The sequence below is a fragment of the Odocoileus virginianus genome, chromosome 23, assembly GCF_023699985.2.
Source record: "Odocoileus virginianus isolate 20LAN1187 ecotype Illinois chromosome 23, Ovbor_1.2, whole genome shotgun sequence".
NCBI classification, from domain to species: Eukaryota; Metazoa; Chordata; class Mammalia; order Artiodactyla; family Cervidae; genus Odocoileus; species Odocoileus virginianus.
Genome location: NC_069696.1, coordinates 43,823,557 through 43,836,636, shown reverse-complemented (window position 1 = coordinate 43,836,636; position 13,080 = coordinate 43,823,557). Strand labels below are relative to the sequence as shown.

General features: G+C 41.7%; 1 protein-coding gene and 1 long non-coding RNA gene across 7 annotated transcripts in view; one reads left to right on the top strand and one right to left on the bottom strand.

Annotated features, from left to right (window-relative positions):
- On the bottom strand, positions 1 to 5,957 carry LOC139030638 (uncharacterized). The gene is made up of 3 exons (XR_011483037.1): positions 5,413 to 5,957; positions 4,087 to 4,221; positions 1 to 2,727 (listed from the first exon to the last, which is right to left on the bottom strand). It is a non-coding gene; the product is annotated as an uncharacterized lncRNA (long non-coding RNA).
- A 129-nt stretch (positions 5,958 to 6,086) lies between these two features.
- Positions 6,087 to 13,080, top strand: part of RIC8B (RIC8 guanine nucleotide exchange factor B) — a 103,419-nt gene continuing 96,425 nt past the window's right edge. For 5 of the 6 annotated variants that reach the window (XR_011483036.1, XR_002312087.2, XR_002312086.2 and 2 more), the window contains exon 1: positions 6,087 to 6,274. Coding sequence is in view for 2 of the 6 variants with exons in the window: in XM_020883546.2 (XP_020739205.2) it covers positions 6,191 to 6,274 (84 nt within the window). In the remaining 4 variants the exon portion in view is untranslated. The remainder of the gene's footprint in view (positions 6,275 to 13,080) is intronic. The other variant, XM_020883547.2, reaches the window with a different exon arrangement.

Below are 13,080 nucleotides of genomic sequence, written 5' to 3'. Positions count from 1 at the left end.
GCCCATTTCGTGTGCTTTTAATTGGAGAGCCCCACTGTGGACAGTCAATCAGTATTAAACAACTACAGGTACATTTGCCAAGGACTAACAGCATGGGCTCAATTTTAGCAATTAGAATACTGTAGAGGAATATTACAGAGGAATCTCATACAGGTACTGAAAGGCTGGATCAAGTAATCATAAATTTCTAAGAGTTTAAAAAGAAACCTCTGAAGTCACCTAATTAAACTCTAATTTTATAAATAAGATCCAGAGAAATTAAAATAACACACACAAGGGTTTGACACCAGTCAGCAACAGACCTTTTCCTGTCTCCCAGTTCTATTTATGTCATATGGTATTGTGAGGTAGTTTTCAGGAATGGAACATGTTGTAAGCTGAAACTGGACTGGCTGGTTATATAGAGTCATAAGTGATAATGACGTCTCCCGGATTTAATTATTCCTTATCCCACTCGACCAACTGACCTCTAAATCTCCCTTGCTGGCTTTCAAATTCAGCTAAGTTGGTTTTCATTTCTGAATAAGTGTTTCATTAGTTCTGGCCTCTTGAACTTCTCTCTCGGCATTTCCCCCATCTGCTAGCCCTCTAAGCTCTCTGTGGTATTCTCTATATAGTTCTCCAAGAAGGCTTCTCTGATTACTCTTCTTCCCATAATGTTTATCTTGCTTTGATTTGCATAATATTTACATTCAATTTGTTCCTTCCTAAGAGTAGAAAAGATCTCCCAACTGCCTGGATGCTTCTTATATTCCCAAAGAACAGGATCAATTGATTCTACTTGTTTTTATTTTTTTGGTACCTAAGACAATGCTTTTCATACTGTTCATGGGGTTCTCAAGGCAAGAATACTGAAGTGGTTTGCCATTCCCTTCTCCAATGGACCACAGATCTCTCCACCATGACCCATCTGTCCTGGGTGGCCCTACACAGCATGGCTCATAGTTTCATTGAGTTAGACAAAGCTGTGGTCCATGTGATCAGTTTGGTTAGTTTCCTGTGATTGTGGTTTTTCACAACAAACTGTGGAAAATTCTTAAACAGATAGGAATACCAGCCCACCTGACCTGCCTCTTGGGAAATCTGTATGCAGCTCAAGAAGCAATAGTTAGAAGTGGACATGGAACAACACACTGGTTCCAAATCGGGAAAGGAGTACTTCAAGGCCACATACTGTCACTCTGCTTATTTAACTTATATTCCGAAATGCCGAGCTAGATGAAGCACAAGCTGGAATCAAGATTGCTGGGAGAAATAGCAATAACCTCAGATATGCAGATGACACTACCCTTATGACAGAAAGCGAAGAAGACTAAAGAGTCTCTTGATGAAAGTGGAAGAGGAGAGTGAAAAAGTTGGTTTAAAACTCAACATTCAGAAAACTAAGATCATGGCATCTGGTCCTACCACTTCATGGCAAGTAGATGGGGAAACAGTAGAAACAGTGACAGACTTTATTTTCTTGGGCTCCAAAATCACTGCAGATGGTGATTGCAGCCATGAAATTAAAAGATGCTTGCTCCTTGGAGGAAAAGCTATGACCAACCTAGACAGCATATTAAAAAGCAGAGACATTACTTTGTCAACAAAGGTCCGTCTAGTCAAAGCTATGGTTTTTCCAGTAGTCATGTATGGATGTGAGAGCTGGACTATAAAGAAAGTTGAGCGCCAAAGAATTGATGCTTTTGAGCTATGGTGTTGGAGAAGACTCTTGAGAGTCCCTTGGACTTGCAAGGAGATCCAACCAGTCCATCCTAAACGAAATCAGTCCTAAATAGTCACTGGAAGGACTGATGCTGAAACAAACTCCAATACTTTGGCCACCTGATGTGAAGAACTGAATCACTGATGCTGGGAAAGATTGAACACGGGAGGAGAAGGGGACAACAGAGGATGAGATGATTGGATAGCATCACTGACTCATTGGACATGAGTTTGAGTAAGCTCTGGCAGTTGGTGGTGGACAGGAAAGCCTGGCGTGCTACAGTCCATGGGACTGCAAAGAGTCAGACACGACTGAATGACGGAACCGACTGAAGACAATGCTCTGCTCCAGAGAGCCCCAAATTATTTGTTAAAGGTACAAACCATGTCAAATAACTTTGCTACAGAAAAGAAACTTCATTCTTAATAGAAAATGAATTTAAGGTAACTTTTAACCTCCTAGATTATTCTGATTCCTCAAAGACTAGTTAATGAGTCACATGCTTAAAAGTTTGTTAGTCTACAAAAAAATTATATTCATTTAGTGGTTGATAGTCTATCAGAATATTGGTCCAGTGATTCTCAACCCTGGCTGTTCACCTGAATCAACCAGGAAGCTTTTAAAACTACCAATACCCAGGCCTCACCACAGATCAACTAAATCAGAATCCTTGCAGGTATGCCCAAGCCATGATTTGCATACATCATGTTGTAATTTGATTTGCACATATTTATATATAAAACCTCACTCTCATTAATAAATTGGTCTAAAGAATGAACATGTCCAAATATGCTTTTCTTGTACTTTGATCATAGAATGTTAGAACTGAGAGAGAACAAGATTATCTGGATCAGTTCCTTTATTTTACAGTTGAGGACACCAGATGATGTTGAGAGAGTAGCCTCCCGTGGTGGCGTGGTGGTTGTTGAGTGACACTTTGCATCTTGAATTATTGAAATTCTCTGAAGTCCAATTCTGGAACTGTAGTGAGTAGGCCAAGCTGTTTAGTTTTTAAATTCCTTCTAAATAAAATGTATAAAAAATATTACATGTGAAAGACTTGGATTCTAAAAGCTGTTACCGCCAGATACTTCTATAAGACCTTTAATTTGGCACATTCCGACCAGTCCATTGTTAGGGCAGAGGAAATGCCAGCACAGGATATATCAAAGTCCAAAATAAATGACTAGTATCTATTTGCAGGGTTTTTCATTGGCCCTGACCCATACGGTCGTAACATTTTATGCTATCAGAGCCCAGAGCATTTCTAGCCCTTAACTATACCACTTATGAGCACTTATTGCTCATAAGCAAGCTAATCCATACACTGAACTTCCCCTTTCTTTATAAAAAGGAAGATAGTGCCTATCCTACTGACCTTGCATTTTCTAGCTATTACAAGGATTAAGTCAGATGATCTATGTGGAGATATTTTGAGAACAGTACAGCACTATCCAAACATAAATACAGAATTATATTATTATATCTTAGAGCAGTGACTTGTGAATAAATATTTGTTGCTTTGATTACCCAGACTCTAAATCCCAACTCCTTGGCATCAAGCCAGCCAAGAATCAACAGGAACTGGAGTTACTGCTGAACTAGAAACTCTAGTCACTGAAAGTATCACATAACTAAATATTCAGGGAGGTAAAGTGATGTAGTGATCCAGAATTTAGCTAGTCTAGGCTCTAGTCCCAGAGTCTGCTTTTAACTATTGACTTTGGACAAGTCACTTAATTTTTCTGGGACCAGAGTCTCGTCAGTGGTCAAAGGATGACTTGAATTAGAGTCAAAGATCCTTTTGATTTATAAAATCAGAATATTAGTGCTTAATTAAAATTACTAAAGTGCAATTTCCCAAGCCATTAATTCATGTGGTTTCACATTTTTAAAATCTCTTTTTAGAAGTAGAGGGTTGAAGGCCTAAAAACATAAGCCTATTTCGGGTAAACAGACATTTCAAACCCATGTGTATAAGACCCTCTTTAAAATAAATGTTTCTACTCAGATACTTTATGCTAGCTGGTATCCTGTTCAGGAGCTGTTGCTCCAAAAATAAATATACAGTTACCCAAAAACCATGTCATACAGTACTGGACAGAGAGTAGGCAACCAAATATTATATGTTACAGTTCTTGGTTTGAGTCTCAGTTGGTGTTATTTAACCAATCCGAGCCTGATTTCCTATATGTAAATGGGAATACCTTGCTCAATGATCCACTGAGATGGTGTACAGTAGAATGCTTTGTAAACAATTAAAGATAACTGCAAGAAATTACTATTAAATGAGGAATATAGCTTACTAAACCATGGCCTAAGAAGGTGCTTTTTAAAAAGATAGACCAAAATCTTTCTGACGTTATGGACACAGCACTTACCCTAATATCTGGCTCAACAAATATGCTCAATAAAGGTTTGCTGCATGAAATGTACGGTCCACCAAAAGACCAAAAGCTCCACGAACTCAGATTCCATACTTCTTATTTCTAAGTTCTCAGATCCTAGCACAACATCTGACACATACAAGAAACTCAATAATTATTAGATGAATAAATTTTTGCCCCTTCTAATTCTTCAGCACAGCTCAAGAGGGAGAGGTAAGCAGGGCTGGCATGCAAGATGATTCTGGTAAAGGAAGTTTGGAATGGAAAACTGAAAGTTACTTAGAGAATTCATCCACACTCTAGAAAATAGTTTAGGAGAATAGAAAGAGCATAGACAGGATCCTAGATCAAATTCAGTTTTCAAATTGTGCCGTATCAGTAAATTAACCTATTAACCTCTTCAAGATTCAGATTACTCATCTTAAGAATAGAACCTCCCTCACAAGCTTAGGGCTTCCCCAGTGGTTCAGCAGTAATCTGTGTGCAATGCAGGAGGGGCAGGAGATGTGCGTTTGATCCCTGGGTGGGGTAGGTCCCCTGGAGAAGGGCATGGCACCTCACTCCAGTATCATTTCCTGGAATATCCCCTGGACAGAGAAGCCTGGTGGGCTACAGCTCATAGAGTCACCAAGAGTCGGATATGACTGAAGCAACTGAGCATAAGGTTAACAAATAAAATGGAAGCTCCATAATAGTAGGGACTTATTTTGGGCCCACTGTAGGCACATTGAACTGTACTGTACTGTACTGTATTGAAGAGTGTCTGGCACAGCATAGATTCTCTAATATTTGTTGACCTGGTTTGTGAGAAACTGAGATAACATAGGTAAAGTATGTGACAGAATGTCTGCATGTAGCGAACACTTAGCAAATGTGAGATTCCATCATCACCATCACCATTACCATTTCTAGGATAACAAGATTATTACCTTTACTAGCGGTCGTAGAGAACCTGCCTTTGGGGAAATACGTAGATACAAATATCGAATTCCCTACTCACTGGCTATGGACAGTAAGTGACTTTGGACAAATTACTTAACCTATTCGGACTCCTATGGTTCCACAAAAATCTCAGTGCCGTGAGAAGTCACCTAACACTGACTCTTGAGTCCCTAACACGCGATCCATGGCGGCTATTATTATTAAGGCAAAAAACCCCGCCGAGTCTCCTTTTATCCGAGAGCTGCCTACCATTTCCCACATTATTGTAGCTGAATACATAGCATGACCGCAAACAAGGAAGGAAGGAAAGAATTTCAAAGAGACCGAAACCGCTAAACGAGAAAAGAGGGAATTAAAACGGTGCATGACAGTTCCCACCAAGGGGTGCCAGTTTCCGCGGCTGTCAACCAGTCCGATCAGCCAAGGCTCCAGCAGGACAGTCAGCTCGGTAAGGAACAAAAAGGAGGCAGAGCCGACGTTTGGACCTCCCCCTAACGGTCTCCGGGCCTCTGGCCTCAGGCGGCCGCTGGACTCCCGTTTCCGGCCTTTGCAGGACCACAGTTCCCAGCATGCCTTTGGCGGGAAGTCTTTCCCGCTGGATGACTACGAGTCCCGACATGCCATTCGGCACTCCAGTAGATTAGATGGAAGAGTGGAATGACCCCGTCGCACGCAGGGAATTGTAGTCCATTTAGCTGGTGGCTCTTAGAGGGGCGGGGAAGAGCCGGGTCGCTCTCGTCAGCTGAGGAGAATGATTCATAGAGGAGGGTCAGGAGAGAACATCTCTGTCTGTGAAAGCCCACTTAAAAGGCTGGACTGTTCTCCGGGGGAGGGAGAGGCAGGGGAGCAAGCAGGGTCTCGTGCCTGACCCCCAACGTTAGGCCATCCGCCAGGCCTCTACCGAGCACTGGGCCTTGTCAGGGGTGGCGGCGAAGCGCCGGTTGCTGGGGGACCGGTGACGTCGCGGGGTGAAAGTTGAGGGGCGGTGACGTCGGGCCTGCCCGGGCGGAGGCTGGCGGGCTGGAGGCAGAGGGAGGGAGGGAAGGAGGGAAGGAAGGAAGCTGGGAAGAAGCGAGCGAGCGGGGGCGCGAGGCGTTTACCTGGAGGCAGCGGCTTGGGCGCGCGGAGCGGCCGCGGCTCCCCCGCACCTGCGGCCATGGATGAGGAGCGCGCCCTCTACGTCGTCCGGGCCGGCGAGGCGGGGGCTATCGAGCGGGTCCTGCGGGATTACAGCGACAAGGTAAAGAGCCCCGGCCCCGGGCGTGCGGTGTAGCACCCTTGGGCCGCCCCCCCGGGCTTGCATATCGCATCCCTCCCAACCCCCCCTCGCGCCGGGGATGCGCACTGCTCTCCCCCGAAAACGTTTCCGGCTTGGGCATGCGTGTTTGAGCCCCCAGCCTTTTCCATCCGTGCATCCTGTATCCCCCCTGCCCCCACCCTCGCGCCCACCACTCTGATTCCGGCCCAGCAGCTTGTTCCACGGTCCTCTTCCCAAGCGTGCAAGTCACACCCCCGGAATCCGTGAATGTCTGTCTGTGCCCTGTGCCCCACTCTTGGATGCAGAAATGCACGCGAGGCTTCCTCACCTGCATAGCATAAAAATACGTGTTTCTTTGCATAAACACGGCCTTTGACATGCTTAAGACGTATCGGCCACGATGGCAGTTCTTTATAGACGTACAGCACTGTACAGTTTTCAAGGCGTGATGTCTCATATATGGTCTAACTTGATTCTCAGAATATTGGTAGAGTAGATAGTATCAACCTTCCCATTTTCTAGATGAGAAAACCGAGGCACGGGGAACTGAAATCACATCAAGGTCGTGGACCTACTGTGTTGTACCTGGGAGGAGACTAACTCCTAATAATACCTGTTATTTGTATCGCATTATCAGCTTTCCCATCCTTTATCTTATTTAATCTTGACAGCTGTCCTGTGAGGTTTTATCTGCGTTTTGCAATTGAGATTCTATATCGGTTAAATAACTTGCCCAAGGTCATACTTCTGAGCTGGGATTCCAACCTAGGTCTTCAAACCATTCATTATTCTTTCCACTTTACAACTCTACACTAAAACGGTATCTTCTTTTATATCCCAGTCATTTCTCTGAATGTCTCTTCAAGAACCGTTAGCTCTCCATTACTTTTCCTTCCAGGAATTGTGCAAGCTCACTTCTAAAGGTGACATACCACACCTTTATTCTTCCATTTAGAAGACTACTTTGTAGAAATGACTGACTTCTGTGAAAATACACCCAGCACCATGTCACATCCTAGATATAACATCTTTTTTTCCTTTCATTTGCTTCCATTCATAATTTCTGTGTTTGCTATGTGCCCACCACTACATTAACCTATGCTTTGCATCACGGAGCTGCCAGTATGCCATTTCTGCCCTATGTGGAGAATATCCAAAAATCAGGCAACTTCACTCCTGTTTGATCTTCTCAACAATCCAGTGAGGAAAGTGACGGTATTCCCCGTTTCACAAATGAGAAAATTTAGAATGTTGTTGCCCCAAGTCCACACAGTCATTGAGAGATGGGGCTGAGATTTGAATCTCGGTTTTCTGATTGCTCTTTTACAGTACTGTGCTGCTTTCTTTGGGAGGCTGCATGGATTCAGTTATACTTATATCTTAGCTTCTTCAATCTCTGATATGCTTCATTGTTGCATATCTGCTTAACTTAGGAGAAATTCATTTAATGCACAGGTGTACATATTGTGGAGATTATGGTCCTCCCTTGGTATCTGCTGGGGATTTGTTCCAGGACCCTTTCCCTCCCTCACGGATACCAAAATTCATGGATGCTCAAGTCCTTTATATAAAATGGCATGTTGTTGTTGCTTAGTTGCTCAGTCATGTCCAACTCTTTTGTGACCCCATGGACTATAGCCCACCAGGCTCTTCTGTCCATGGGATTTTCCAGGCACAAATACTGGGGTGGGATGCCATTTTCTTCTCCAGGGGATCTTCCCGAAACAGGGATTGAACCCGCATCTTCTACATTGGCATGCAGATTCTTTACCACTGAGCCACCTGAGAAGCCCATAAAATGGCATGTGTGCTGTGTGCTCAGTCGCTCAGTCATGTCCAACTCGTTGCAGCCCCAAGGACTGTAGCCCACCAGGCTTCTCTGTCCATGGAATTTTCCAGGCAAGAAAACTGAAGTAGGTTGCCATTTCCTACTCCAGAGGACCTTCCTGACCCAGGGATCGAACCTGCGTCTCTTGTGTCTCCTGCATTGGCAGGCAGATTCTTTACCACTAGCACCACTTGGGAATAACCTATTCACATTCTCCCTTATACTTTGAATCATCTCTAGATTGCTAATAATACAATGTAAATGCTATGTAAATAATTGTAAATACAGTGTAAATACTATGTAGCTAGTTGCCCATTAATTCAACTTTTGCTTTTTGGAACTTTTCCAGTTTTGTTTTGTTTTTTTCCTTCAAATACTTTTGATCTATGTTTGACTAAATTCATGGATGTGGAACCTGCAGATATGGAGGCCCGACTGTATATTCATGCAACTTGATTTATAATTGCTTTCCAAAAAAGACTTGAGGCAGCTACAAACAGATTTTCAAAAGAACAAAATGCAACAGAAAACTTAGCTGTTGTGTTGATCACCTAGTGTTTATTTAGCACTTATATCCCAGGTATCCGGCAATAAATAGAAATTTTCTTCTATAGGAAGGGAGGAGGAAAAAACCTCTACCTGGATCTCATCACCTCCTTTAATATTTCTCCTCTTCACGACTAAAGTAGTTAGAAGTCCAGATTTGCTTCCTCCAGTTTCTCTCTTCCTTTCCTTGATCTCCCTCCAGGTTAGTTTCATTTACTACTCCTGGCCAAGTGCTATCAGAGCTTAAGTTCTGAACTTTCACTTTGGGAATGGTTTTAAAGTTGTAATGCCCAATGTGTATAGTTTTGGGGTGGCATGCTGGGGGCCAGCCTTGAGAATGCTGTGGCTTGATGTGAACTGGGTCGGCCAACTCCTTCAGAAAAGAGCTTTCATGTTTAATGCTGTTTACAGTAGATCCAGAGAACAGCTGCATTTCATGTTGGCAGTGGGGCTTTGCTCCTCAAGGGAAGAGATGTTAGAGGCAGATGAAGAAGAAGGGGAAGTATGGTTGCAGTGGTCTGGCAATAAGAATGAGGAGGTCAAATTAATTGTCTCACTCTCTGGGAAATGGAATCTGAAATTCTAAAAATGTGCCTGGGTCTCCCATGTGCCTCATTTTCTTTATCTGGAAAAATGGATGAGAAATGTTTAGAATGAAGTGATTATGAGGAATTAAAGAGTCTAACCAAGAAGGGAAAAGAAAGATGTAGAGAGAGAATGATTAGTTTGTCGTTCTCAAAAGGAGGCTCAAGTATTGTGGAAAGAAGGTTGAATTTGGAGTCAGATAAATCTTGCTTCAAATCTGCCATTTATTAGCTTCATGACTATGGATAAGTTATTTTAAGCCTGAGTCTCAGTTTCCTTATCTGTAACATAGGGTTCCATCATCTAAGTTATTATGAGGTCTAAATTAACTGATGTATAATGCCGAATACTGTACAAGGCATCTAGGAGGCATTCCCTAATGATCAAGGTTCTCAAGAGGTCCTGTGGCCAGAGCACAGGTTCTGAAGCCAAATTGCCTGAACTCTGACCCCCAATTTACCATCCATGTGGTGCAGAACAAGGCACTTAACTTTACTGTCCCTCAGTTCTCTCATTTGCCAAACACAGATAATAATTGTACCTGCATCATACATTGTTGTCAGGATTAAATAAGTTATGTGTATAAATCAGAACAGTGCCTGGCACTGAAGAAAAACCCATAGCTGTTAGTTCTAAACAAAAAAGTCAGGGATTAACCCTGTGGCATGGAGTTGACATAGCCTGATTAAAAAAAAAAATAGAGAATATACTTCAGTTTTTCTTTTTCCTTGATCCTTGGCACTTATTAATGGCTGGTAAAATACCTTGTACCCTGTTTAGAGCAATATTTACCTGTCTGGCTCCAGGTAACATCTAATTTCTACTGTGTTAAGGAGATTCTGATTTTCAAGCCTTCTTCTTTACTTCACTGATCTTGTTATCTTGGGGAGAAGGAAGATCTGTCTATCCCAGAAAAAGGAAATTTGCCTGTTTCTCAAGGGCATAATGCAAATTGACTCAGTGTAGGAAAGTATTTTTTAAAAATAGGAAGAGTGGTTGCCCTTTTCCTCTCCTCTCAATTCCTCTGTTAACATGTATTGAGTGCCATGTATCTTGTTCTTTTAACAGATTTAGTAGAGATATTGGTTGCCTTCATTATGATTATCAACAATAAACAACAATAAACAGTGATCTGGGGCCTTGAGGTGCATAAAAGTATCTTAGTTCCTTGAATCCAGGATATTTGAACTAGAAGGAACCTCAAAGATCATTGGGTCCAATACTCTGAATTAGTAGGAGAAGAAACTGGTGTAGCATCATCATCAACTATGATGATAACTACAGAGGTGGTTTGCGGCCATAGAGGCCATCTGGGCATATGATTACCCCTTGGCAAGCTCCAGTAGAATTCCATTATGTAAGCATGACAAGTTTATGGCCAAATGAAAGATAAAAGTTACTTAAGATACAGACAGGTAGGTAGGTCTCTGAGATGAGTCCTCATTAGAGAGGAAAACAGCACTGATAGTAGTGAGGTGTGTTTATGTGCTAGAAGAATCCAATTGATAGGGACCTAATTTGGAGACAGTTCTAGAAAAACAGCCTCCACATTTGAATAGGGTGTATAAACATCCTGGACCATGTAAGAGGACATTTTGTTTTACACTCTGAGGCTGAGTTCTGACCCTCTGGGTTCATCCTGAAGATTTCTGATGAGGAGCACGTGTAGGGGCTGTCCCTTTGTTGTCCATGTTCTTATTTCCAGATTGGACTATATAATCTCAGTCACTGGGCTTTAGTTCTAGAAATAAATCTCTGTTGTAAAACACAGCACCACACACACACACGCACAGACAGACACCACTCCAGTTAGGTTGATTGCTTTGCATTGGTACTGTTTGAGTATATCTTTGGAAATCTATGAAATAAATCCTAGTTGTCTAGTGGATCAGTATTTGGCCAGATGCCTCACCATCGGCTGTGCAGTAACAACAGTAGTGTCTACTTATTGAACACCTGCAGTGTGCAAGGTGCTATACACAAAGATAAGGAAACTCTTGACAGGTAGTAAAGTTGAATAACTTGACCAAGGTCACACTTTCAGTAAACAGTGGGACTGGGCTCAAACCAGTGCTTTCTGACTGTTGAGCCTAGCCTATTCATGGGATGTGAAACCTGGGTGAGGGGGGAGCCGGGGGGAGTCCTCAAGAGCTGGATGTGTTACTGAGCTGTTACTAACTTACTTGGTCTCTAAAGTTTTACTGTTTAGTTTCATATTTGACTTGTTGCTCTTGTTCATCTGGAAATTAAGCATATAAAGAAGGTGACGTGGTTGACTGTTGGCCAGCAGTTCTAGAAAGGCATCTACAGCCAGAAACGCTGGATCCGCTTCCCTTTCAGCCTCAGAAAGGGGAGAGAAGAGTTGTGCTGTGCTGTGCTTAGTAGCTCAGTCATGTCCGATGCTTTTCGACCCCGTGGACTGCAGCCCACCAGGCTCCTCTGTCCATGAGTTTTCTCCAGGCAGGAATACTGGAGTGGATTGCCATGCCTTCCTCTAGGGGATCTTCCCAACCCAGGATTTCAACCCAGATCTCCTGTCCCAGGATTTGAACCCAGGTCTGCCTGCATTGCAGGCAGATTCTTTCCTGTCTGAGACACCAGGGAAGCCCGGTACAGAATAGGTTAGGTATGGTCTAAGTTGGATAAGAGAAGCCTGCCTTAGGGAACATCTTTGAATCCAAACAACCTTAGGGGTCTGAGTTTCTGAGTAGATTGGCATGTTCTAAATTCAGTTTATTGCCTCACACCACCAGTATATTTGCTAATTAAATTAAGTCCTCATGCTAGTTGGACAGGACTTTTGAAAGCTTTTCTGCCTCCCTTCCTTCTTCCCTTCTTTTCTTTCTTTTTTTAATATTGTAGTTTTATCACAGGATCAACTTTACATTTAAAAAGCAAGAGAAAAATTAGTCCTTGGTACTATTCTAAATTATCACCTTAAAAGATTTAATTCTATGTAAAAACCTTTTAAAAAATATTTTCATAACTTAGGGTCTTTCTAAAAGATGATTTGTTTTTCTGTTCCTTACCACAAATGCAAAAAAAAAAGTTTAGGAGGACTAGTATATTGGCAACTAGGTATATTTATTCCAGATAATGTATGGAATTAATATTTCACATATGGCAAAAATTAAGCTCTCTTAGTTCTAAATGCAATTATGTATTTTCATTTGTAGTGAACCTTTACTAGGCTTCAGTTTATAACCAACAGAACAATCTACTGATTCTTTATCTTTTATTCAGTGTTAGTTTTTACTAAACCTTGGGTCTGTAAATTTCTAAGTTAAAGCTTTTATTCTTCCTTTTCTTCTTTCTTTTCTTATTTGTTTATTAATTCATTTACCTGTTAATTTTTTTCTTTTAATAATAAAAACAATATACCAACAAGTTTTGTCAAAGGAACCACCAGAAATTCCACCAACCCTGTATAGTTTTTATTTTTGCATTTTTAACACTCAAGCCTTTGTTTGAATGCATCCATCCATACATTGATATAGGTACTGTCATCATAGACATACAATTTGATATTTTGCTATTTTTACAGTTATTGTCATAAAATAATTTTCCATGTTGTTACAGAACTTTTTAGCCATCTTTAAAAAAACTGCAGTATGATAATGTTTCAGATGAATGCACAGTAATTTACTTAATCAGTCTCCTGTTGTTAGATATTCAGGTTGTCTTTTTTCTTCTGTAACATTTGATAACACTGCAGTGAATATAATTTTTCTATCCTTTGGATGATTTCATTAGGATAAATTTCTAGGAGTAGATGTTCTGGGTCAAAGGATATGAATATTTTTATGGTTGCTATTATGTGTTGCCAAAT